We start from the raw sequence: 25,576 nt of genomic DNA, 5'->3' as shown, positions 1-25,576 counted from the left end.
TTTTTGCACAACGTCAGGCTGAGACTTTGGAACATACATGCGTGCACTCAGGTCAGAGCACACTCGGCAGCTGATGTAAGAAGTCGTTTGAGGTCGATCGCATTTTCTCTCCAGCAAACTACAAAGGAGAAGAGGTCCTCCCGCTGTCCACGACACTCAGACGGCGGTTTGATATAAATCGACAGCTGAAAAATTCGACAGCCGAAACATCAACAAGTGATGCGGGACAAGTTAGCTGAATGATGGCTAATCCCAATAGATTTTCATTAGTTCTTGAGCCTGAAGGACTCCTGGGTGCCAGCAGCAGCAGATACTTAAAAGACAAGCCGCCACTGTGGCAGGATGTAGACCCAGACGAGAATGCAGCACAGTGCGATAAAGCGATCAGGGGTACGCTGAGGAAGTGGGTTCATCCCAGTGACGGAACGATGTATTTCAGTGTGCGCTTGGCCGGCTCCGAGATGTGGTGCAGTAAAGACCTGGGTTGGATCGTTGGCGCTCTCCAGAAAGAACACCAGCGTGCACTGGATCAGAGGAGGCTCGCAGACTACACTCGCGAGGGTGTTGAGGCAAAAGTGACGGTGAAGGTCGATTTCATACTTCCTCAAGGTACAGCTCTCCAGTTCAATTTGAGTCAAGAGTGGCTGCGGTACAAACATGTGAACGACTCCCGAAACTTTCAGGGGTTAACTTATGATCTTTGCCTCATTCATCTGTGGTGACACTGGCTATGTCGTTCAGGCGAGAAGAAGACCGTGACGGCAGCCACACCCTCCGTCGAGAACACTTCATACAGTCCGCCAGAGGCAACGATACGGTACAAGGGAGCTCACAAGAACCTCAAAGCGACTCCACCCGATGTGAATCCAGAGATAAAAAAAGTAAGGATCCTCTGTTTTCTCTCAGAATTGGATACTTCTTTGCCAAGAAGGACGCCTGTCTTGCTCTGTACGAAAGGCAACAGTATGCACCGCTGTAGCGCCAGTTGCCCTTTGCGAGTGCCGGGATCCTGTGATGTTTGGCGCAGGCTGTTTGCATGATCTGGCCTCGCGACGGAAACGACAGATTGCTCCTCACAAGCGACATTCTTTGGCCAAAGTCTATGAAGCGCAATCTGGTGCAAGCGACCATAGACTTCTGCCAGGTCATGTTGAACGAAAAGAGCAAAGGATTGCTTGTCAAACGTGCCGAGATCCATGACTTTGCTACCAGGTGTTCAGCACATCATGTTATTAGCTGTGAAAACTTGCTTGTGAATATTGACAGATGCGAATCCTTAGTAGTGATTTAGTCACGTTGAAGTGCTGATGGGGTGTGCTTGACTTGCAGGTTCATCCAGAAGTCCACAAGCAAGCAGGACTTAAACAAGGCCCACCAGGCCATATTGGACTCAACTCTTGCGCTGTACAACAGCAAATTCAGGGATGCGTACGACAGAGAAGAGGAGCCAGAGTACTGGCAGAGTACGTCCCCATGCGTCCAGCCTTTGAATCTACTTGCACGCACACCGTTGCTAGCCTACAAACTGTTCAGTGCATTATTCAAGTGACTTTGCAAGGACTGGTGTTCACATGCAGGGGTCAGCAAAGCTGTGCAGAAGCTCATGGCAAAAGGCAAGGTGCCTGCTGAAGCTTCACAGGTGGAGCAAGATGATGTCATCGACCTCTCCCTGCCAGGGCTCGACGACGAGGAGGGCGAGGACTCAGACCTCACACCTGAGCCGGCCGACAACGTGCTCCAGACACCTCACCAACAGAGACCGGGCATCACCGGCTCGGCACAGCAGCAGGTCAGTAACAATGGTTGGCAAACTTGTAGCTAGCAAATTGTGCTATGCAAGTCTAACGCTGATATCATGCGTTGATTCACAAATGATTTACAAAGTCTTCAATTTGTAGATGTCATTGAGGGCCCAGCTGGTCTTTGTCCAGGTGATGCTGGCGGCAATGGCTGAACCAGATCTTGCTACAAAGCCCCGCAAGGAGAAAAAGGCAAAGACCGCGGCCGCCGCCGCCGCGGCCAACGCAGACGCAGATGCAGAGGTGTGCGCACACCAAGGCTCACCAGGGCACACAGAGTCTTAATCAGGACTCATGCATGATGCACAATAATGCATCAATTGCAAATGAAGGTGTGAGACTTGTAGGCAAAGGCACCAGAGCTGCCTACACAGAGTAAAGGGGGGTTTTATCGAGGAGGCATGCATGAGAATAGTGCCAAACTTAAACTTTGCACGCGCAATGCAGATGGAGCCTGCCAAGGCTGAAGGCCCCAAGGCCCAGCCGGCAAGTAAGAAGCGCCGTCTGGTGAAAGCAAAGGAGTTGAATGGACAGGTACGCTCAGAACAGGTTTGCAAAATGACAGTCTTGTTTCCATGCCACAAGGATAATGTGCCGTGGATCTTTTGAAAGCCCAGGCTTGGCAACAGCATGCCCTGCAGATAATGTCAGCTTATTGCAATAGAAGGTGATGTGCATGTCAAGGTCTTGAAGCAGCAGCTGTCATGCAGGCACGGGCCACGCGAGCCAACACATCCTCACAGGCAGCTGCCGAGTCCAGCATTGCTGATGATTAAGGCACTGATGGAGAAGCGACTGAAACATCAGAGATTGTGTGATAGGTGTAGCCGCCCAGGTGGAAGGGGTGGTGTTGCAGACCCATAAGGGTAGCAAAATGGGTTGTGATGTGGCAGCATTATGTTTCAGCTAGAGATGCAGTCTTGCATGCATACAATTTGTTGTGTCATTACAATCATTCCATTACAGGATGTCTTGGGCTAGACTGCCATTCTTGTAATAACTTGCCCACCAATAACCCACCAATACCCCACCAGGAGCCTCCCAATAATCTCATTCAGAGTAGCCCTAACCTGCTCTCAAACAACCCCCAAAAAAATCCCCAAGAGATGCATTAACATGCCACTAACAAGACACCTTCAGGGCCATCATTCACATACTAAATGCCTATGAAGCTTCCACCATCACTGCATCAACAATGTACCAACTCTCTGCGAAGTGTATATAAAATGCCTACCATTGGCACCACCATCCCACAATTAAGAGCTCCACCAACTTCATCTGCCAACATTGGATACCAATTGTCTATCAAACACCCCTTAAAACCAGGTTTTGTCCATAGCAGGTTACTTAAGGCCACATTGGTGGACAGCTGGTGCCCACCAACCGCCTACCTGTCACCCACCAACTCAATGCACTTGGTGGCCAGTTGAGGGCAGTTGGTGGAAAATCTCGTTCTCATCATGCATGTACTTATGGCCAGCACATGCTCAAGGTTCGTTGTCCAGCATGGGCGCACCGAATTCTGAATTCTGTGCACGTGCTTGAGGCAAAGACAACCCTCAATGCGCTGCTCAGTATGCCACTTAACTGTCTATCTGAAAGGCTCAAAAAGCAAATATCAAGACTTCTCGGCATCTTTTTGCCTCTGCTCCAGTTTGGCATCCCACTCCTTCAGCTGCTTCTGCCTCATGTCCTGCAAGGCTTCCAACTCAGCCTGAGAGGCATTCTCCCTCGAGCTCTCCACATTCTCCTCAATGACCTCCCCATATGTCCGTGTTGTGTCCTGCAACAAGAGCGAGAGCACCCAGCCGTGACACACAAGAGATGGCCTATCTGTACTGCATAAGATTTGTACCAAGTCTGCACTTACTGAACAGTACCCCTCAAGTACACAGGCCTGTCTGGCAGCAGGCCTACCCCCACAAGAGAAGACGCCTTTTCCAGCGGCTTGCGGATAATGTCTGGTGAAGGAAGCTGCAGAGTCTCAGGTTCTGTCTGGGCAATGCGCTCCACCTGTTACGAGTGCACCAGCAAACATGTTTTGTTAGTCAGAATTTGTGACAATGGTCTTTCAATATGATACATCTCCAAATGACCCATAGAAGGTGCAGGAGGTGAGGAAGCAGCACCTGCACATGTGCAATGCCAACCAGGAGGCATGCAATGGAGAAGCTGTCAAACTCGAACCCACGGCTCAGCCATGGCAGCAGGTACACAAGGGCATTGGTGTAGTAGATCGGAGCTCGCTCCTCATCATCAAAAGCAGCAAACACCCATGCCTGCATCAGCTTGCATGCTCAGTACCCCAAACAAGGATTGGTCCATATCATGACTTGCGAGTGTCCAACAAGAGCCCAGGTCACACCAGCCAGTTGAGCAGAGGTATGAAGCTGATGACGCTCATCACACCCCATTTCACGTCATCCTGATCTTCAACATCGTCTTCCTTCGCAGAACGGGGTTTCGATGCGCCCGTCAGAAGTGGCAAGCTGGAGATCGCAATGTTCACTGCAATGGCTAGGCTCACGCTGCCCGCGAAGAGAGTGCTCAATAAATTCCCAGACTCAGCAAGCTCATACACAGGCGTGGAAAAGGCCAAAGAAATGGTGCTTTCGCGTTTCTGCAATCGCCTTTGCGGGACGGAAATCCTTCGTTGCTTACTCAGCAAGTGCACCCTCTGAACTGCGATAGCATGCCGGAAGCTGCACACCGATTGCTTCGGATTCAAGGCAAGTATTTTCATGGTCCTTAATGATTGGCAGATCGACTCATAGCAAGAAGTTCAAGGCCACCATGGGTTCTGCTAGAGTACAATCGTCACAAAATCCCTTCAGTGGGCAGCCTTGCAAGCCAGTCTAGCTTTCCATCTGACTTGTAAGGAAAGCTTTTGATCCAGGATAACGTCATCGATGAACGTCAAAAGAACTGCAGAAGTCAGTTTGTTCATTAGGTGACATCACGTGATGGCACCTGCCACCTTCTAGTCAAAGGTGTGAGCAGGATCAAAACCACCTGTTGACTTCTTTAGGATAACGTCAACATCATGAATCGACTGCATGCATCAACCTGTCGGTGTCCCTAGTCTTCTGTAAACGGACCTCCACGTCTGCGCGCACACACACCGGTCAGCGCCCTCATCTTCAATAGATTATCATCTTCAACCGATATCATCCAACGACACCTCAGCAATTTGGAAGCTGCATGACCGAACGTTCAGGCAGGATAAGTCGCACAACACAACCGATCGTGCGTACCTGTCCAGAGTTGCGCGCAACCTTCTGGCCCTCCTCAGTCGCAGAAGCAAGCAGGCATGCCGCCGGATCTGACTCCAGCTCCTTGTCGCTCACACGCTCAAACAGTGGATGCGCATCCCCCTGCTCCACAACACACAATCAGATTGACCCTGTGTAACGTCCTGCCCAAATACATGGATTGTGCATATTTAGGTGCCTTGACGTGTGCATTCCTCTTTCTCTAGCTAAGAGAGGACAAGTTCTTGCTGAAGACCCTGAAGAAACCAATTTGAAGGTCTGGAATGGGGCAGCACCTTTTCGCGCATCCAGGCGCCCAGTTCGGGCACATCAGTGATGGTGTAGAGCATGCCCCCGGGTGCCAGCAGGAACGCATAGTCCGCCAGCTGCGCTGTGCTGATGATGCGCCTCCGGTGCGTGGACGCCTTGAAATGCGGATCCTGCAATGAATTGTACAAACTCACGAGACGCCACGTCTTGAATGTGCTCGAAACACTCAATGCTCTGTCATGTGAAATTTGCAGTCTTTCAGGCGAGATCTTGAAACAAAGTACAAGGGCGTACCGGGAAGAGGAAGAACAGCTTGGTGAGCTGACCCTTTCTGAAGTAATGCACCAGGTATTTCTGAGCGTTGGTCCGCAGGCAGGATATGTTGCTGTACTGCCCTGGGTTCTCTCTTCGGAGGGCAAGCACCCTCTCCTTCACATACTCTGACACCTGGATAAGAATCCCCCATTCAACTTCTGAATTGCATGGCAATGTGTTGCTTCGAGTTGCACCAAATGGCTGTGCTCTGACAGTATCAGAGTGCTCCCATTGCTAATGGTCAAGGATGCAAGGAGCTTCGTAGAACCACGTGCGGTGCGTTGCATTGTCCAGAAAGTAGTGCACACCTTGTCACGCAGCTCCATGCCCAACATGAGGGTGTCTGCGTAGACCGGAGCCAGTTTCACCAGCAGACCGCCAAAGCCGCAGCCCACATCTGCAAACCTCACGGCAGGTGATTCATCTGATGATGAAGCTGTGACTGCATTCTCTTCTGGCTGCTCAGCTCCACTGGCCGGAAAGTGGGAAGGGTAATGCGTGGACCTGCCCACACATGGGACCCAAGTCATGGCAATTCCCACACAGTGTGCATGGTTGAGGGCGCTTCATGCGCCAGTAAACCTGTGTGCTCCTTTGGGGTGGGTCACTTGCCAGTCATATTGATCCGGGTGAGCAGGCACATCGAAGTTCGCGTCGTTCAGCGGATTGCTATGGGCGCGGGCACGGTACAGGCGCTTGCGGGGATGCTTCACACCCTGGAGTACAAGGAATACTATTATTCAGCAACCCAGCTTACATGAACGTTACATGCAGAATATTTATCGATGAGTGCGATCTACCTGCTCTGCTTGTCGAGCTGTTGATCCAGTGGGCCTCCTATCTACCTTTCCCATCTGTTCCCAGTTTATGGTGGCTGCGCTGGTGTGATGTCAAATTCCTAAAGTTGATTGCCTCTCTCGGAAAATAACAATATTTTGTTTATTTGGATGTAATTGTCAGCCTGCTCACTCTGCTCAAACCTCGAGGTCTGGTCAACACGATCTACGCTCTCAAACGATCCTGGTTGATTAAGTCAGTATACTGGTAGAACTTAGATGATTGCTGTTGGTTACACCTTTTCTATACCATTTTGTGAGGCTAAGTTTCCTGTTAATCTGCGATGCAAGAGCCCAAACTGGCTGCCGTGAACAGCGATCGGTGGGCAGCTGCCTGGGCAGGGGTAGCTGCCCGCATAGGCAAACCAACATTGATTCGAACTGTCACTCAAGCCAGAGTCTCTGCACGTCCCACAGTCATTGCCCTGATCTTCACAATTGCTTCTAATTCTAGGATGGCCAGGAGATGGCTGCATAATTGTTGCATGTGCCATGCATGCATCAATGCACATGTGCGCTCTCACGTGACCGGTGCACCACCATGGTCACCGGTCCCAAAGCCTAAGGCTTCAATATTGTGATCAATGATCTGAATGTTGGCACATGCCCGCACATCGTCGTGAATGCAGACAAGGAACGTGTTGTAAGCAATCCCCGGGTTAAACCGGACCAAATTGCAGCCTTCCCATTCATGATCATGCAGTGATCACTGCCTGTGTCATGACAGTTGTACGGTTGATTGGAACCATTTGTTTCCATATTGATACAGCCGCTCTTGACTATTCTTAGAGTGTCATCAGCACTAATGGCAGTACCACAACAATGGCACAACTGGATGAGCATGGAATATGATCATTTGCAATATTGAGATTCATTTTCAGTGCCAATCTCCCACACACCATGGCAAAAGTGCTCATACAAATTGAAGTTTCCAGTGTACGGTCTGCTGCTGATCCTCAGAGTCCACGGGCCATTCTTGCTTGTAGTTTTTGCCACATACCCGATCATGGTGCATCTCTCATTGCAGCGTGTCCTTCCTGATCAGATCATCATCCTCACCACTGCCTTGAACCATGTCCTCAATCTGCTTCTCAAGGTCATCGATACGCGCGCCCAGCTCGTCAATGCGCCCGAGTATGTTTGTGGACATGGTTGTGAAGCGCTCAGTCTGCATAGCAGCACACCACTCCAATAAATATTGGGAATGCTCACTGTTCAGTGCATTTTCATTTGAAGATGAATATTTTGTGGGCCTGAAGAGCGGTCAATGCTAGCAGACAGAGAAGGAGGATGTCTCACCATCTGTTGGAGAAGGTTCTGTACCTGCAAAGCAGGGGATCAAAGTCAAGTCTCTACATTAAAATTGGACCTGCTTGAAACAGTCATTTTCTTCAACAGATCAGCATGGTGCACAAATGTTGCTCTCTGAGGTGGGGACTCACAAAAACAGCCAGGTCAGCAGTTCCAGCTGGTGGTGCTTGCTGAAGTTGTTGCTGTGTTGCCTGCAAATTTTTGTGAAGGTCCACTGTTGGTCTCCCATCCATTGAGTCTTCTTGAACCGAGGACAGAGATCTGATTTTATTCTAGTGTGTGCACAGAATTGATTTGATAGTTGACCGAGGTATTCTCAACAGCAACAAGTCGCGTGATGCTTTTTGGTCAGACCAAGCTGTGAAATGACTGTCACAGTCTATGTCACTTTAGTGACTGGTAAGGTTTCTGTGAAATGGGATGTGTGTAGCCAAGAATCCGAGACAGCACTTTCCAACTTTCTCCCCTGCCGGATTTAAAGTAGCTGTTGATCTCGTTGTTACCACCAGGATGCCTGGCATAGAAGAGTTCAAAGCTTTCTGATGGTAAAGACTGGAGTTCACGAGAATCGGGTGGGAGCAAGTAACAGATCTTGAATCTTGAAAAGTCACTTTTGAAGTCATCATATATCAAGATGTCACGAAGGTAACCATACGTGCAGACTTTTAGTAGATAATGCACATATGAGAGATCATCTGGAGCATTATTCGCAGAACTTTGCAACATTCGTTCAACGTGGCATCATGGAAATTGCCTGGGCCCCAAACCTGGCAGACAGCCATGCTAAAACTGTCAAGACAAGGACTTACATATCGTGTGGACACTGTAGGAATGGTGGGCTCGGACTGTGAGAATTTCAGAGCTCGAATCGACTGACAGCGAACAGCTCTTTGAATAAATCTGCCCTTGTACAAGGATGTCAGACTCCCCATCAGGAGAGCAGGAAATCCGAATGCAATCTGAAGAGGACGAAGATGACATCGATCAGTTGCTTGCTGGCGTACAGGAGCCCGTATCATCAAAGTGAGTTCAGAATGCACCTTGGCTGTTGAAGCTTTCAATTGGCATCTTGATATATACTGTTATGACGAGTGCTTTCGTGCAGGCCAAAGCTGACCAGACTCAAGCGAGCGAGGGCATCTGACTCGGTGGCAGAAGTGCCTGCCAGCAAACGGTGTGAGGTGGAAGGAGTGGCAGCATCACCCGCACGCCTTGCAGCATCAGCCAGTCGTGGTATGCCTATATTGTGGCAAATGAGTCACTTGTGGCTGTTGAGAACCTGCAAGTTCCAATTCCTGATTTTGTTGGCTGACACATGGACTCTGGTGTGGTGCATCAGAGAGCTCTCCCGCTCCTTCAGCTTTCAGGAGGAGTGACTTAGGAGAGGCAAATGAGGTTAGCCCCGCTGCTGCCAAAAGCGCTTCGGCTGAAAGGCAACAGGGGTCAGAAGGTGGCGCCGGGGATGACTACTGGGATGAAGAGGATGAGCTGGAGGATTATGTCATGCGCCGAGATCTGGGCCAGATCAAAGATGACAATGCAGAGGGCAGCGGCAGCGATAGCGGCAGTGAAGGTGGGACTTGTATACCGGTATTATGAATACATTTTACACCTCCCAACTGGCATTGATGAGGGCGCACATCAAAAATGGTGCATCTGAACATGCAGTGAGGGATGGCAGATTGACATACTGACAGGTGATGTTATGTTTCTGACCAGCGGTGGTATTGTGTGCGCAGAATCTGGTCACAGCGGCAAGGGCGGGGGAGAGGATGATGCAGACTCAGATGATGGCGCTCTGGACAACAAGGAGCTGGCTGCAGAGACACAGCGCATCTTGCGCGGTGAGCTAGTTAGCCCGCCCAATCTACAGGAGCACCTGTGCCAACATTGTTATTGCCTGCCCAAATGCAAATCGAGCTACAAAACAGGGGTTGGAGAGCTCAAAACAACAGCAGATTCACAGATAGGTGAAAAGTAGAGATTGAGAATTCCTCAAGGAAAGCCTACGTTCGGACCACTCTTGTTTTTAAAGCAGGAAGTACTGAAAGAATCTTTTCGTGGATGGCGAGTAATGGTCAAGGTCTGATGAGGGTGTGGCTGCAGATGCTGCTAGGAGCGACAGGATAGGCAAGGGAGCAGCCCCACAGGTGCAGCCACTCAGCGGAGTGCTGGCCAAAATCATGCAGCGCAAGGAAGAAGCCATCTCCAGGCAAGGCTTCTGCCTCATTGCCTAGTACAAGCCCTAGGACGGTAATATTCTCGCACCCTTTCTGTACCTATAGGCATGTTGCTCAAGACATCCTTGTGTGTGATTTTGCAGAGCTGCCAGGACTGTGGGCAGACCGAGTGCTGCCAAGACACCAGAGCAGAGGGTGCAGAAACATCCCAAGCCGGCAGTCTCAGTGTCTCCTTGGGAGGAGGATGACGGCGACCTTCTGCTGGTGGACTCTGATGACGATAAGGAGGCCAATAAGGCTGCAGCAAAGCGGGCGCTGGCCCAGGAGGAGTCGCAGCTCTTTGGCCTGGAGTCGCAGAGCCTGCCAGATCAAACGATCCTGGCAAAGTCCACCACCCCTGCCCAGGCATGCTAAACCGCCTTCCCCTGCTGGACACCTGTCTCAAACCTGCAATAGTCTGAGGATGCATGGACGCATGCGTTTAATTTTGTGGTGAGACGTATCAGACAAAGTATTTCTCTGCTGCTCGCAGACACGGGCGAAGCCGCGCACTGGGCTCATGTCCTTCATGCAGCGTGGCCCTCTACTGGACACCCAGGTGAATTTTCTGCAGACATCCCTGATGCAAGAGACTTCCGTTTGGTCTCAAAGACATCTCATAGCAAGCTTTGTGCCTTGCTGATTGATATTTTGCATGCAGGACCTGTTTGGAAGCGAGCCTGTGGCACTCAAGGTGCAGTCGCCAGCCTCAGTGGCGGATGCTGCTGCTCTTCCCATGGAGGAAGACACACAGGGCCCGGAGCTGAATCTTTGTCTGGGCATGGATACTCAGGCAGAGCAGCCTGTACAGCCAGATACATTCATGCAGGTGCGCTGCCCAGGCTGACCCCAAACACAAGCCACATGGCATTTTTCAAGCCCTTTCCTGTGTCTGTATGATTAGACGTTAAAAAGGAATGTGCAACGTAGGATGCTGAGGCTGAGCCAAGCTTACAGAAGCTGGAAACCAAGGATGAGATGGAGGCCAAAGAGATGGATGGGGAGGAGGAACATGAAGAGGCAGAAGGAGATGAGGAGAGATCAGCGTCAGATGACGAAGAAGGCCATGCTGATGATGAAGGTGGGCCTGCATGCAGGCTCTTGCCTTCCTTCTATACAAATCTGCAGATCTCTGTTGCATAAGATTGCAAGGCTTTGTAGGCGATGAATTTAACAAGGTGATCTTGCGTATGACAGGGGGCTCAGGGGACGAGGAGGAAGAAGAGGAGTTCCTGAGCAGCGATGACAGCAGCAGCGACGAGGAAGATGAGGCTGAAGCAGGCCAGCCGCTGGACAGCGCCACTAAGCAGCGCGCCCTGGAGGAAGCCCGAGCGCTGCTGCGCGACGAGCCGCGCAAGAAGAACAAGAGCGCCTTCTTTGAGGACGAGGCACGCCACTGTTTGTAATATCCAGTCTCTGTTCAGGCGCTTGTCTGCAGGGCTCGCAGGTCTTGCATGCATGCTTAACCAGCACCTTTAGACTACACTGGTTGAAAAAGAGTTTAGTGAGCGCTTCGGTGGAGCTCTTGCGGGGTATGCATGCATGCCTGGATTTAGACAGCAAGGCTACAATGGTTCAGAGTCTTAATTGAATTACATTAAATTGAATATGCAGGCTGAAATGAGTGAGGATGGAGGTCACAGCGATGATGGAGACAGCGACGGTGACAACGATGATCAGGACGGCGTCCTGGTGAGTCACCTCTGACACATCATGATCCCAGCCCTTTCAGAACCCGCATGGCCCCCATTGCATCCATCACAGGCTAATCTCAGGTCCATGGCAGTGGCACAGTTGGAGGTCCACATGCTGATGATTTTGATCCACGTTGGCAACAGTAATAAGGGGCATTGTATAATACCAAGACTTGTGGTTTAGTTCAAATGCTATGGAGTTTGGGGAGGTGCTTAATTTGTCACGATTCAGTGCGCAAAGTCGGGCGTTGGCGGGTGACAGGAGGACCTGATAGGGCTGGAGAAGGACGGGCGGCACGATGAGAAGCGGCGGGCGGCGCTGCACACGGCGTGGCTGGAGCGGCAGGACGCGGCCGCCGTTGAGCAGCTCATGCACGGGGTCAAGAACGGCTTCCGCCGCAAACGCAACGCCCTCGACGACGAGGTCTGCAGAATTGTCACACCGTTAATGAGTCCTCACACACCAAAAAGATTCTTGAAGTTTCATAATATATTTCGAGAGACCTTAATGCCGCGCAGTGATCTTCTGCACAGGGCTGCCACGGAAGGCAATAGCTTTTCGCTCATTTGGGTTCAGAAATGCACCTTTTATGGTGCAGAAAAGGCGTTTGATACCTTATAGGCCGGTGTATCTCAAATGTCAAACAGGGGAGGAGGTGCTTATGATAATAATAAGAGATTTCCTGTTGGCGGGAGCGGATTGCTTCCGGACACTTTGGGGATGAGCGATTTTGCACAGGAAGAGCGGGTGACGATCAGGGTAAGTGTGTGTGATGGGCGGCTGTGGCGCAGGGGGGCACCAACTACGAGGCGGCCCTGCGGCGCGCGGCGCTGATGAACTCGGACGACGAGGCGGGGTCGGACGAGGGCGGCTCCGGGAGCGAGGAGGCCGGCAGCGAGGCAGCGGATCCCTTTGAGAACATCGACGCTCTGTCGGACGAGGAGGCCAAGGAGGAGCTGCGCGAGGCCCAGCAGCGCCGACTGATGGAGGAGTCCCAGGTGACTCATTGGGCGTGGCCTATTAAGTACTATCTATACATTACATATATTATATAGGCCCCGGCTGGCAGGGGGCGGTATAAATACTGAGTACCCATGGTTGGTTGGGTCTTGCTTGGATCTGGCAAGTCCAACAAGAAGTAGGATTGTGGCAGCATCCTGCAGCTTGTCTGCAGGACGTACCGCTTGGGCAGGAAAAGCGTTTCATTAAACATTACCTACGTAGACCGAGCCAGGACTATCTCAATCTCAAAGCAGCCCTGCTTTTGGATGTCTTGTGATAGGATGCCCCACTGAGAGGTCATCTGAGGCCTCAGGGTCCAGGGAGATGTGTCCCCTCCGGTAGAGCAGCACTGTTGACCGCTATGCGCAATTCCTGTCACATGCATGCATGCGTGTGGCGCAGAGCTATGATATCTTGCTTGTGGACAACGCTGATTACTTTGGCGGGTTTTCAGGGTCGCAAGGACATAATTTCTGGCAATTCAATAAAGCTTCTGCTGATTTTATGCTGAGCCTTCTCAATGCACCATTTTGATGCTGCGTGCCTTTCGCTGCTGAAGAGGACCAGAATGCAAGCCTCAAAGACATATTTGCTTTCCGAATGCAACAGACGGCTTCACGAAATCCTTTCGGCACCCTGCATGCTCACCAGGCGGAATGAGTAGTTGTAAACACTGACTCTGTGCATGTCATGGGGCCTGCAGAAGGAGGAGGACAACATTGTGACTCTGCTGGACGATGAGTCGAGGGCGGTGCTGGGCCTGCTGCAGCGCGGCTCTTCCTCTACAGTGGCGCCTCCTCCTGTGCTCCCCCTGCGCCCCAGCTACCAGTCCGACCTCACCAACCGCCCTGCCAAGGTATGCCACACCCACGCCGCAACTAGAGATGGTCCGCACATGGATCTTGTATCATGTTAACATACATATCAGAGTCACTTTCATTCATAGCCTTGTGAACTTCCATGTTTTCTGAGCCTCCCAGCCTCGATTTTTATTTCTCAATGTCGATTTGGGCACGCCATATCCTGGCGCCCTTACATTGGCGAGCACCTCCCCAGTATTTGGCAGACTCACAAGTGCTCAATGTCCTCTTGCTTGCTTGATTTGGTATCAGCGCCCTGCACTGGCTGGTGGGATGTGGTGGGTGGCCGGTTTTGGGGAACATTGCTGTGACTCTGGGCAGGATCTCTGCAATGTTGCGGGAAGTAAGAGGTGTGAATACTCCAAAAACGCCGGGCAGTGAATGTGGATGTGTTGGCGCAGGGGTCATTCCTGAAGCGGGGGTCTTCCAGCAATCAGATGGCCCTGCTGGCCAAGAGTGGCTCCCAGATGGGCAACACCCGCTCCTTTATCTTTGGCTGTGAAAACTCCAACTCGGGCACAGTAGCAGCAGACAGCCAATCCCAGGTGCATGGCCCTTTCACTCTTATATCTGACCTCGAAGGTGACTAAAACGTGCTTATTGTCCAAAAGCAGCAGCTGAACAAGAACAAGCATGCCGAGCACTCTGTTGAGCTTGGCATGATTAACTGCTACGCAGGGAGCTGGCTCGCAGGCGCCAAAGGCTGCGGGTCCCACATCATTTGCAGGGATCCATGTGGGGGGGAGCTCAGCTGCAGGCATGAGGCCCAGCAAGGGCAGCAGCGCAGAGGGGCCATCCAACCTGTTCGGCATGCTCCACAACAAGATGCACCGCAAGGCTGGCAGCTCTGCTGAGACAGAAAAGGACGCGGCCGCCCTGCAGATGCAGTCCATCATGACGGGCAAGAAAGCAAAGCATGCGCAAGCGCGCAAATTCTGATATATTTGGACTTCTGTCTGGCAGCACCGCATGCATGTGCTGATGCTAGTGCTGCACTTGCAGCAGCAGCCAATCTTCATTAACTCTTAGAATCTCTGTGCATGTTGCACGCACACAACAATCCTTTCAATGGTAGCGCTATGGGAGCTTGAAGGAGCAAGAACTTGTGCGATTGCGCAGATAAAATAGGCTGACCATTGCGCCAATTGTGGCTACGTTAAATACCCACCAACCACAGATCTAGACCGGTAGTTTATCTTATCTACATTCTCCTTTGTAATGGAAAAGAGCCATCACGAGTTCCTCTGCTTGGATATGTCATTGAGAGTTTTCGTTGTGGATGGCTGTGCCAAAAATGCCCAGCATGTCATTCGATTTTGAACAACACAATTGCTTACGCAAGCAGATTCAGGTACACAAGAATCGATTCTTGTATCGAGATTGCACAAATTCCTTCCTGCATCATGCCCTGAAAGACATGCATACACACTGTCCATTGCACCGGGAATTTTGCTGGCCAATGGTGGCATCAACACCCATCACAAAACTTATCTGGGTGAGAGCAGGCAGCTTGCTGCCAATTGCTTTTAAATCAGTAGTAGCTGGCATCCTCATTGCTGAGGTAGTCGAATGCAAAGGCTGTCCCTGCCAGTACAAGAACTGCAGCAAGCTCTGTGGCCAGAGCGCCACCAGTGATCTTCTCTGCATGGAAAAGGATTGCAGGAATCGCTACAGAGCCCACTGCAGAGAAGCCAGTCAAGAATTTGCCCGCATCAATCCACCTGCACATTCAGCACACATGGGATGAACACGTGTCCTTGGGTCATTGGGTGCACCGAGGCGATTTGATTGTGCTCTCCTGTCATTGACACAATGATCAACATTTTTTTTGTAAATAGTGTGGACGTGTACCATACACAACACATTCAGCAGCACACTGTACTCACCCGCTCGCCAGACTGCTGTCCCCATATGCTGAAGATGACTCCGAGCTCGCACCAAAGAAGAGGTACGGCATGGGCACCAGCACATACATGAAGGCAGTCAAGAGGGGCCACCAGTTGTGCCAAAGCGCACATCCCTGCCACACACTCCATCTCATGAGCCATACTTGATGTGGATTCTGGGTTGATGCAATGGGATATGAGGTCGAGAACCCACCAGGATCTGAAGAGTCACCCCAATGGAGAAGGAAATCGCCAAGGCTGCCAAACTGCATGTAAAAGGAGAAACGGGTGAACTCAGAAAAGGTTTTTCATTTTTCAATGGCAAGTACAAGAGAGTGGCAAGCTGTAATGGATTGCACGCTCAAGAATGTATCCAGGCACAAGGTTCCTGTTCAGAGAGATTGGAAGCTTACACTAAATTGCAGAATAGGATCCACGTCACAGACGCAGAGCACAAAAAACGTCAGCAAATCATCAGCAAGAAAACAAGGCCTGCGAAAGAAGAAGCATGTCCCGAAGCCAACGCAGTGAAGACAGATTTGGCGTAAATAGAAAGAAGCAACTCACCCCTGACGTCCTGGATTGCCATGTTCCTTGTATCTAAGTAATTTTTGGTTAAGATCACAGACAATCGCACCAGGGCTATTCAGAATTGTGTAATGACCTACAAGCCATGCTGGAAAAACTCCTGGGACACTCAGTGTAGATCAGATGAGCACTGAGATCACCGTATGTACTGCATCCACCAGGGTAAAGCGTCAATCTCGCTTGAAAGCGCCATCATCGATCAAGCATTCACTTACTGACATGAATCGCACGTGAGAGGAAGCCAGCTGGCAGAGCATGCAGAGCACGCGATGGTTTGTTGATCCTGGGTGCGATAGGAGAGCTAGTCTGCAGCAATCTCACACACTTCGTTGCCTGCAGTCGCTTGTCTGCATGATCCATCGTATCAGGGGACCACGAGCCAAATTTATGTAGGCACCCCGCTGGATGAGCAAGTTTGAAAAATTTACACTACACGATGAGGGCAAAATTGTTGCAGGTCGTTTGGCACAGCAAAGAACCAGTTTACAGCCTAGATTTTCACCCATCTGGGCTTCTTGCTACAGGAGGCGGTGACAAGGAAGTTAAGGTGTGGCTTTCCGAACTCTCTGTTTTGCTGCTTGCAGATAGTATTACCTTCAATTCACCAGGATAGGGCTTTGAAACTGACAATTGTGTGGCTGCCCCGCAATAACGTGCCATCAATCATCAGCTCTGGCAGGTGATGAGCTCAATGCCCCTTCTCCCCTGACGTTTCTAACCTCCTTTCACTTATTTTAGACTAATTGGAGCTTATAACTGCTGAACTCAATCTGCGTGGCTGCAGCTGGGACAAGACGAAGCAGGTGACCTCACCGTGACACATGAAGGCAGCCTTGGCGGGCATGCCAAGATGGTCAACTGTGTCCGGTTCTCGCCAACAGGTTATATGTCCTACAATTCCATAATTAAAACAGGTGCTATCTCAACAAGGTCATCATCCTTGAAATATACGATCTCTTATTGATTGGGATTTGTGCCGCAGGGGGTCTCCTAGCAACGGCGGGCGACGGTGGCGAGGTCTTCCTTTGGAAGCCTTCAGCAGGGGGTCATGCAGCCTTCGGCGCTGACCCCGGCGCAGCTGACCCTGGCTGGAAGCTCTCAGTATCTCTGAGGTGCGCCAATTGCATTCAGAACAGGCTGCAGACCGTGCAAATGTGCGTGCACAGGGAGCAATGCGCGTCACTGGGGAGGCAGTGAAAATGAAAATGTGTGTTGATTGACGCAGGGGAGGCCATGCAGACGATGTCCTCGATCTGGCCTGGGCACCGGACTCTTCGGCCCTGCTCTCTGGCTCGATCGAGAACGTGTGCGTTGTGTGGGATGTGGAGAAGGGCAAGGGACAGGGGCGCCTGACAGAGCACTGTCACTATGTCCAGGGCGTTGCTTGGGACCCTGCTCGCACCTATTTGGTGTCCCAATCCGCAGATCGCACCTGCAGGCAAGTTCTCTTCATTGGGTGACTCTTGTTGCATGTGTGACTCGAACGGTCCACTTAATTCTGCAGCTTTGCGTGCAAAATTGTGCGTCAGGAGGTCTGTCCTGCACTGCTCACAGGGTGTATGGGCCGAGAGTTGCTGCGCTCGGGAAGAAGGGAAAAGGCGCGCAGAGCAGCCTGGCTCTTGCCAAGGACTACCTGTGCCAGAGCATCATCAGCAAACGCAAGCTGCCCAGTAAGTCAGGCGCCCCAACCCCTGTGCTTTGCATGCGCGGAGATCAAGAAGCTGAGAATTTGGGTGACGTGGTGTGAAGGGTACACAAATGTCTTGTGCAGGTGGCGTGAGTGAGGGGAAGCCCGACAAGGTCCCCATGTTCCACGATGAGAACATGGGTTTCTTCAGGCGCCTTGCATGGTCTCCAGAAGGTACGCTTTGTACACAAGCAGTATTTTCCTTCTCGTCCTGTCTCATTCTCTTTATATATGTGATTTTCAGAACAGTGCCTGTTTGTGCAATTCAATCTGATAAGCTGCGCACACTGCAGGTTCCATGCTTGTGCTTCCTGGTGGCCTCCACAAGGCATCAGCTGACGACGACGGCGTCGATGCCGCGTATGTCTACGCTCGTGGAAAGTGGAATGCACCTGTGCTCATCTTCCCAGCCACAAAGGTCCCGTTCCATCACCCTTCTGCTATGAAGTGACCATGATGCTTACTGTCATAGGAGAATACAACATACTTGGAGATGGTCCGCACAGAGGTACTTGCTTGAACACGTGTGAGCCTCTGATCTTCATCTATCTGTGAGTCTACTGTGAGCTCTCCTGTCACTCAGTTAAATTTGTCATTTCTTGGTGGAGCATACATTGGCGAGCATTTCCTCAGTATTGGGCGCACAAATAAATTGCTCGGAATTTCAAAAACTCAGCAAAAAATAAAAAAATTGGTTATGCCAAGCAGAGCTGGAAAGAAACTCGTTTTCATGATGCAGCCGGTGGTGGCGGTGCGATTTTGCCCACTGGTGTTTGAGGCGGAGGATGGCCCGGAGGGAGAAGGGGGCCCCTTTGAGCTGCCCTACAAGATGGTTCTGGCGGTGGCCACCCTGGACAGCATCATGCTGTGCGACACCAGCGGCCAGGCGCCGTTCGCCGTGCTGGGCTCGCTGCATCCGGATAGGGCGCCCATCACTGACATTGCCTGGTCCTGTGACGGCCGCTTCCTCGCCACCTCATCCATCGACGGTGCGCGCCCCTGACTGCATCCCTTGCCTTGTCATAGTCACTTTGACTCTTTGTTCTGCTGCCTGTGGTGAGTTTTTCATTGTGGACATTGCAATTGCTTCCGTCTTCTCGCCTTCTCATGGCAGGTTCACGTTCCTGCAGCCTGTGCTGTGAACAAGCGGCACCCTATTTGTGTATTGTGATGATGTCATGGATAGTCCTCTTGGTAGCAACCAGCTTCCTACCTTTCTGAGGAGCTTTCTTTGAGTTGAGTTGGTGGTTCATGTTTGTTGAGCATTCCTACAGGGTTCTGCAGCGTCGCCGAGTTTGCAGAGGGGGACTTGGGGACCCCCCTGCATGCGGACAGGACGCCTCCCCACATCGCGGCGCTCCTGAAAGTCTCGGCAAAGGCGATGGTGCCGGCTGTTCCTAAAGCGGCACCCGCAGCCACGCCAGTCGCAAAAACTCCAGCACCAGAGGTGTGCCATCAAAATTTGTATGATTTAGACAACCACACCTTGCCATAAATCAATTACCCACAATACCCGGTGAGCCCTTGTCACCTAAGAGCAATGCTCATGTATTTGATTATCAACGGTTTTTAGTGCTTCATGTGCAGGCTCGTGCAGCCGAGCGACAGCCACTGGCCAAGACACCAATTGCTACACCTCCAGGAGCACCGACGCCCCCTCCAGCAGCAATTGCTCCAGAGGTTGCTCCAGCTGCAGTGGCCGCAGCGCCCTCTGCTCCACAGAGGCAGACGCCGGAGCCCACACCAGCGCCAAAGAGGGCCCTTGAAGCAGCTGTCCCAGCCCAAGGCACTGCTCCTGCAGGGGAGGTGCCCAAGGGCAGCGCTGTGAAGAAGCAGCGACGCATCATGCCCACAGCCGTCGTTGCCGTGCGAGAGGCAACCCCAGGTACGTGGAGCCTGCATCTCTCAACCAACTGTCTATTTATTGCTTGTCTGTAATGCATCATGCGGGGGCTGCAATGCTTGAAAAGAGTGCGTGCTTCCTTGAGAAAAAGGATGCATTGCAGGCAAGGTGGAGGATGGAGGCCCAGCGACTGCAGCGCCGCAGCCCTCGGCGCCAGCTCCCCTGAGCGCATCAAAGCCCCCGGTGCCGCCCAAGCAGGCGGCGGCGCGGCCGATCCACCCCTTCCTGCAGCCGCGCACCGGCGGCGCTGGCCCCAGCTTGCAGCAGCGCCTCGCGCTCGCCAGCACCTCCGGCCGGCCCTCCTCAGCCGGCGCCGACCTCGCTCCCATGCAACAGCCGGCGCCAGGCATGCACCCACCAAATCTGCTCATCTGGAATCCCCAAGCATCCGATTACAGTGCATTCAAATCCCAGTCAACCTAATCAATGGCACGCAAGCCTAAGGACCTCCAGTAGAAGATGTCCGAGGACACCTAAAAATTTGACATGTGTGTCCCTTACGCTGCCGCTAAGATAAATTTCACCTAACGGAGCCCGTTCTGATTATCGTCCCCTCTCTATGGTGTTAGAGGACGGGCATGTGATGATGAGACCACTCATGATGGGGTGCAGGGCGAGCGCAGCCGGCGACCTCAGCATCCGTGACATCCACGTCAACAGTGCGCAAGGCACAGCGCGCAGAGATGCGCCGCATCGGTCTGGAGTCGCCCGCCGCCAGCATGGGCCAGGCAACCTCCGGAGTGCGGCCGCCCACGCCCCGCCGCATCCATGCGCAGCTCATCGGCAGCGGCAACCCCGTGCGCACGCAGAACTCCGGCGCCGCAAGCACAGCCGCCGCCGATCCGGGTGAGGCCGTCAGCAGCGCTGCTGTCGCCACGAGCGCCACCCAGAAGCCGAGTGTGGATGGCACCGGTCAGCAGATGACGATGGGAGGGCAAAGTGGTATGGGTGCCAGAGGCGGGCTGCAGCAGAAGGAGAGGGATGGGGCGGAGTGGTGCCATCTGGAGGACTCGATGGATTCGCACGATGTGGCGCCGGTCGTCAAGGCCGGCCCCCGCCGGGTGCAAGCGCAGCGCGTGCTCAGCGATGATGATTGAATGCTTCTAGGGAATGGAGACAGTGATACTTGTCATTACCGCACCAGACATCTGGAGGCACATGACAGAATGTGGTCACAGAAGGTAGAAAGCTTGACATGCCACATGCCATGCATAAGATACTAGCATCCCTCTGTTTCTACATCTCTCACAATTCACCCATTATTGAGTACGTTCACAGCCAGTGAGCAGCCACTGCATGTGGCACCCACATGGATGCATCGTGGATTTGTGAAGGGATAAGAACAGAAATGGATGTCTCGTTATCAGACTTTCCTTCACCTTACATTATAAAACTTTTCATCCATAATTTGACACAGCAGGAGAAGTTGTGAATGTAAAGCATATCGATATATCTCAGATCGTCCGATACCTCAAAACTCAACCATACTTGCGATGGCACTTCGAAAGCATGTCAGCACGTATCACAATTTTCCAATGGCCATTGCGACCCTTGCACCTAACACAACTCCCAGCTAAAAAAGTCAAGACTCGCAACACCTGTTATGGCGCCTTTTATGGACACTGAGCTTGATCTTGACATTCAAAGCTTCTGCATGGTTCTGGTCCCCCCATACGTGCCCCATAAATGCAAAGGCCGCAGAACTAGTCAAAACCACAATCTCTTGAATGCAAAGGCGCTCGGCAAAGCAAATGAGCTGCCAGAAACTCCTGAGTCACCACACATAATATCTGATGGGAGATACATGCAAGCACAGATAATTCATCAATGCGCAAGAAGGTCTCCCACTTGCACACTCTCAGCAGCTGCTAAACCCCATAAGTTCGCTTTGCTGATCACTAAGAATCCTGAGGGTCCAATATGCACTGCAAAACATGTCTGGCAGGGACACCAGCTGGTGCAAGTTGGCCTCACTGCCAGGAAGAAACCGGAGTCAGCGGTGCACGCAGCTCGGTACAGCAGTCACCTTGCCAGATATTGCCAGTGCAGTTGGGAGATGGAAAAGTGCAAAATATGCGACCAAAATCAGCTAGCTGCTCAGTAGGACAGTTCTTAGTCTCTCAAAACCCCGAAGCATTCCTCAAGAGATGTTCTACACGCGGGATGCAAGCGCCTTCAATCAAGCACAATTGCACTATGAGCACGTCGCTTGCAGACTCCTTTAGACTGCGTCCTCGCCCTTGTGGAGGCAGGCCTCAAAGAAGGGGGCACACAGGGCCTCAGCCGCAGTGATCCCAGGGTTGTGAGGGCGGAACCATGCCTGCAGCCTGCACACAGCAGAGAGCACTGAAGGATTGAGAACACGCTTTGTTGGTAGATACAGCAATTTCCGCCCTCTGGAAGCAGAGTCATGATAGCCGAGAGCCCTTGAAGGAGACAAGGACACACAACCACAAAACACACTGAGGCTAAGTCTCATACCTGATAGACCGGATGCGCAGGACGTGCAGGAAGCCATCGTAGTGCTGGACAAAGGCAAAGTTTCCATAGCGTCTCGGGATCCTGCGCCATGCACGAACAATTAGCTACTGCTGCGAGAGTTGATCAAGCGGTCCCTGACAACAATTTGTGCTGAACACAGGTGCTGTGTAGCAAGTATAGTGAGCATGAGAAAGGGTTTACACGGCCGCGCACTTCAGCTTGCCGTCCTTGTCAGCAGTGGACTTTGGTGCAAACCAGGCTTTCAGACGCACTCCTGAAGTCACCCACACCCAAGTCTCAGTATACACTCAGGGAATCCAAACATCGGCAGCTTGGCAGCAGAATCTCACATGCACGACACTGCAGACACATCTGCTGACCTGTGCAGTGGTGGATGAAGGCAAAGAGCAGCTTGACTTGCTTCTCGTCCTCTTTGGGCCACACCCGTCCGTCCAGGTACCTGCAAGCATGAACCAGGGCTCTTGAAGGCATCTCTCTGCGCACGCCTCTTTGCCAGGTACTTTTAGACTTGTACATCTTATTCATCGGATGAGAGCAGCAAAGATCAAGGCAGGCACCTGGTGAGATCCCAGCACACGTGGTAGATGTCTCCCTTGTTCCTCCAGAAGTGGCGGTACATCCTCTCAAGCGGGTTGATCTGCAACAACATTCCAAGCATCAGCACAGGGTCATTTCATACAAAGAAGGCCCAGTCACAACTCCTGCCGTCCCCTGGCAAACAAAGTTACGCCGAAACAGGCCTGTTGAACTTGGTGTGTGTGTGACAGTCCACACACAGAAAGCTGACAAAGTGGCCTGTCTCGGCGGAACAGCATTGAAGGTGTTTGCCCATGCTGAAAACACATGCATAGCAAGCGAAAAGGGAGGCACTAGACCTTCGGGAGGCCCTTGAGCTGCTCCAGGCTGAGGGGCACAGGCAGCGACATCTGCAGCTGGCCGATGGAGAAGTGCAGGGGGCCCGTCTTGGGGACAGCATGCGTGGGGCCGCCCACATGCACATTGCCTGAGGGGTAGTGCTCTGTGAAGTCCGCCAGCCCATAGTCGATGATCTTGAACTGGTTCAGCCTACGTGCACCATTTAAGCTTTCAGACTTCAGGACTTACTGGCCACGAAATAAATGACTCAGATTGTGTTCAACAAAATGGATAAATTGAAACCTTATAACGGAGCACATGCGAAGCCCTGCGGCACTGGGTCACAGCCAGAGGTAGTGCTTGCATGTGGCCTCAGCAATGGACCCTGGTGATCAAATGCGCACTTTGACATGGACATGATACACAACACATGGTGGTGAAGTGGGCTGACCTCTTCGCGGCGTTCTTGCCGACATTCTCTCCGTTGAAGCTGAGGGCTGCAGCGCGGCCAGCCACGTCCGTCTCCTCCAGCTGGGGCGCTCCCTGTGTTGACGTCGTCTTGACCTCCATCACGTTTGACACGCGCAGATCTGCAGTGTCAATCCCAAGACAGGTCATGCCACAGACAACTTCGCAGGGCCAATCATTCCATGCATGGTAATTCCAATCATGACAGAGATCTCAGTCCCTCAAATACCGATCCTTCCATCATCATTTTTGCCCTGACTTTGCAAACCAGAAAGGGAAGCAACATCTTCTTGATCACAAGAACCAAAAAAAGACAAGCAAAAAGGAAAATGCAAAGTTCTCGATAATGCCTCACCAGCGTGATGGAAGCCCAGGGACTTTTGGCCGATGTCCAGCGCATTGAAGACGCAGAAGAGCAGCTCCTCCACATAGTGGATGTCATTGAAGGATGACTCATTCAGGCGCTTGCTGGGCTGCTTGCCATCGATCTTCTCCAGGATCATGCCTGTGCGCAATTTAGCCACACCATCAACACGCATGAACAGTTCATTGCTCAAGGTCTATGGCAGTACTGCAGCAGGAATACGATCGACGATGTGACCTCTCATGCCTCCTGAGAAACCCTCACTGAAGAAAATCTCCACTCAATGTGGAGATGTGCCAGGCATGCTGGTGCGCACCTATGAAGTTGCCGTTCTCAGTGACGACGCCCTCCCCAGTCGCCATGTAGCCCGGCAGCGAGGAGTCCGGCTCGTACAGGTTGGCAATGCAGCGCCCAATCTCCCACTCACGCTTCACCTTCACGAGGAGCGCATAGCGGTGCTTTGCCTTGAGCACCCGAGTGGGGTCCACATTGCCATCCTTGTCCACCAGCTTGTATACGCCGCCCTGTGCCACCACAACCCTGGATATCACTTCACAGTTGTGCTCGACGTGCAGTCTACCCCTGCCACATGAGGACATGCTTGCAGACCATCACTGATACCCTGCATGATGCAGCAGTCTCAGGAGACAGCATGTTCCTTGCATGATCTCATGACGTCTCCATGCTCTGTGCATCCTGCTGCTGGGTGCCAAAGAGGAATGGTGGAAGTGTGGCAATGCACCTGGCATCCCTTCCCCAGAGCGTCTCCCACGCGCAGTCCGTCCATGACCTCTGCACCCTTTTTGGCGTACCAGCCCTTCGGCACTTTTATCCAGCGGCGCGCATGGCCAGCCTCAGATGGCTCCAGCACTGCAGAAGTGGCACTCTCAGGCAGCTGCGTGGGTGTGTGCAGCCCACCGGTCCTAGCTGAGGATTCGGCAGCATCTTCTGCGATTGGCTGCTTTGGCGAGAATGGACGTGAGAAAGGCACGTTGTCGAACTTTTCCTCGCTCTTCCTGGCGAGTTCAGGGTCCATGGCCACTCCAGGTGGCAGGTCTGCGTTCTGGAAAGGCGTGGCATTCTGGGAGGTGATATGCACCACGCCATGTCCTCCTAATGTGCTCTGCGGCGATTCATCCGTGGATGTAGGCTGTATTTTAACTTTCAAGGGTGAAACGGACGTCGGCGTCTCCGTCACAGTTGTTGACATGCCTACCCTTGCCTTGCTATGCCACCTGCAATTTGCACCAGGAGCGCTTCTCTAGTCTGCAAATCCTTACACCATGAGCCTGTATCGATGCGAGCAACATATAATAACAGTCGTTTGCTGTTCCTGAGGCCGAATAAAGTCAAAATCGAAAGATACGTGAACGGCATCTGGAGGCTTGAAACACTCCATTCTTTGGGCGCTTTAATTGAATATTACCAAAATCACAGGTTTACACGCAGATCAGACGATCGAAAGAGCCTCACCTACCTTGATCCCGGCTTTGCTGACAACTCGTTTGGTGCTCGCGCTGGAAACTTAGCTGCCGCCCACAGTAGCGATGGTACGTTCGCTAAGTTTCTAAGAATTGGGAGACGTTGGCCCTCTCTGCCCAATTGTGTTGAATCGGGACTGGAGAGTGGCTGGGAAGCTGCTCGCCACCTAAGGTTCAAAACCTAGTTTCAAACCTTCAAAAATCCCTCGATACGTTGAGCCGGAGGGGAGCTGCATGAAATAGAACGCCACGCCCAACGACTTGATATTTCTGCGAGTGCGGAA

The 25,576-nt window shown here is 52.1% G+C and overlaps 9 protein-coding genes across 9 annotated transcripts; 5 read left to right on the top strand and 4 right to left on the bottom strand.

The window, feature by feature from the left end:
* Positions 1-428: 428 nt before the first annotated feature.
* On the top strand, positions 429-2,575 carry COCSUDRAFT_55331 (hypothetical protein; the record flags this gene model as incomplete). Its single annotated transcript, XM_005651799.1, has 7 exons — positions 429-609; positions 742-817; positions 1,330-1,463; positions 1,578-1,789; positions 1,932-2,042; positions 2,247-2,333; positions 2,510-2,575. The coding sequence occupies 7 exons, from the start codon at positions 429-431 to the stop codon at positions 2,573-2,575; spliced, it is 867 nt and encodes a 288-aa protein (XP_005651856.1).
* A 2,285-nt stretch (positions 2,576-4,860) lies between these two features.
* On the bottom strand, positions 4,861-6,348 carry COCSUDRAFT_11263 (guanine-7-methyltransferase; the record flags this gene model as incomplete). Its single annotated transcript, XM_005651798.1, has 6 exons — positions 4,861-4,905; positions 5,054-5,173; positions 5,347-5,490; positions 5,615-5,767; positions 5,944-6,093; positions 6,244-6,348. Coding segments are annotated over 6 exons (717 nt in total), but the record flags the coding sequence as incomplete, so codon positions are not given.
* A 1,141-nt stretch (positions 6,349-7,489) lies between these two features.
* COCSUDRAFT_55329 (hypothetical protein) lies at positions 7,490-7,857 on the bottom strand (the record flags this gene model as incomplete). The annotated part of the gene is made up of 2 exons (XM_005651797.1): positions 7,490-7,639; positions 7,852-7,857. The coding sequence occupies 2 exons, from the start codon at positions 7,855-7,857 to the stop codon at positions 7,490-7,492; spliced, it is 156 nt and encodes a 51-aa protein (XP_005651854.1).
* An 877-nt stretch (positions 7,858-8,734) lies between these two features.
* Positions 8,735-10,376, top strand: COCSUDRAFT_55328 (hypothetical protein; the record flags this gene model as incomplete). The annotated part of the gene is made up of 6 exons (XM_005651796.1): positions 8,735-8,805; positions 8,888-9,015; positions 9,122-9,355; positions 9,522-9,626; positions 9,889-10,018; positions 10,133-10,376. The coding sequence occupies 6 exons, from the start codon at positions 8,735-8,737 to the stop codon at positions 10,374-10,376; spliced, it is 912 nt and encodes a 303-aa protein (XP_005651853.1).
* A 145-nt stretch (positions 10,377-10,521) lies between these two features.
* Positions 10,522-11,407, top strand: COCSUDRAFT_55327 (hypothetical protein; the record flags this gene model as incomplete). The annotated part of the gene is made up of 4 exons (XM_005651795.1): positions 10,522-10,560; positions 10,663-10,830; positions 10,932-11,082; positions 11,199-11,407. The coding sequence occupies 4 exons, from the start codon at positions 10,522-10,524 to the stop codon at positions 11,405-11,407; spliced, it is 567 nt and encodes a 188-aa protein (XP_005651852.1).
* A 214-nt stretch (positions 11,408-11,621) lies between these two features.
* COCSUDRAFT_55326 (hypothetical protein) lies at positions 11,622-14,497 on the top strand (the record flags this gene model as incomplete). The annotated part of the gene is made up of 6 exons (XM_005651794.1): positions 11,622-11,693; positions 11,958-12,119; positions 12,488-12,694; positions 13,402-13,554; positions 13,960-14,103; positions 14,237-14,497. 6 exons carry the CDS (start codon positions 11,622-11,624, stop codon positions 14,495-14,497), a joined length of 999 nt encoding a protein of 332 aa, XP_005651851.1.
* Positions 14,498-15,089: 592 nt separating this feature from the next.
* Positions 15,090-15,599, bottom strand: COCSUDRAFT_39020 (vacuolar trafficking protein; the record flags this gene model as incomplete). The annotated part of the gene is made up of 2 exons (XM_005651793.1): positions 15,090-15,279; positions 15,445-15,599. 2 exons carry the CDS (start codon positions 15,597-15,599, stop codon positions 15,090-15,092), a joined length of 345 nt encoding a protein of 114 aa, XP_005651850.1.
* Positions 15,600-16,882: 1,283 nt separating this feature from the next.
* On the top strand, positions 16,883-20,719 carry COCSUDRAFT_64168 (WD40 repeat-like protein; the record flags this gene model as incomplete). The annotated part of the gene is made up of 11 exons (XM_005651792.1): positions 16,883-16,913; positions 17,015-17,144; positions 17,258-17,488; positions 17,587-17,702; positions 17,804-17,893; positions 18,013-18,137; positions 18,459-18,708; positions 18,994-19,166; positions 19,307-19,604; positions 19,726-20,019; positions 20,235-20,719. 11 exons carry the CDS (start codon positions 16,883-16,885, stop codon positions 20,717-20,719), a joined length of 2,223 nt encoding a protein of 740 aa, XP_005651849.1.
* Positions 20,720-21,843: 1,124 nt separating this feature from the next.
* COCSUDRAFT_39018 (hypothetical protein) lies at positions 21,844-25,021 on the bottom strand (the record flags this gene model as incomplete). The annotated part of the gene is made up of 10 exons (XM_005651791.1): positions 21,844-21,949; positions 22,104-22,184; positions 22,317-22,377; positions 22,484-22,563; positions 22,682-22,761; positions 23,000-23,189; positions 23,431-23,569; positions 23,803-23,952; positions 24,128-24,335; positions 24,554-25,021. The coding sequence occupies 10 exons, from the start codon at positions 25,019-25,021 to the stop codon at positions 21,844-21,846; spliced, it is 1,563 nt and encodes a 520-aa protein (XP_005651848.1).
* Positions 25,022-25,576: the final 555 nt, after the last annotated feature.

The sequence above is a fragment of the Coccomyxa subellipsoidea genome, assembly GCF_000258705.1.
Source record: "Coccomyxa subellipsoidea C-169, whole genome shotgun sequence".
Classification (NCBI taxonomy): Eukaryota; Viridiplantae; Chlorophyta; class Trebouxiophyceae; family Coccomyxaceae; genus Coccomyxa; species Coccomyxa subellipsoidea.
This window is presented reverse-complemented; position numbering and strand designations above follow the sequence as displayed.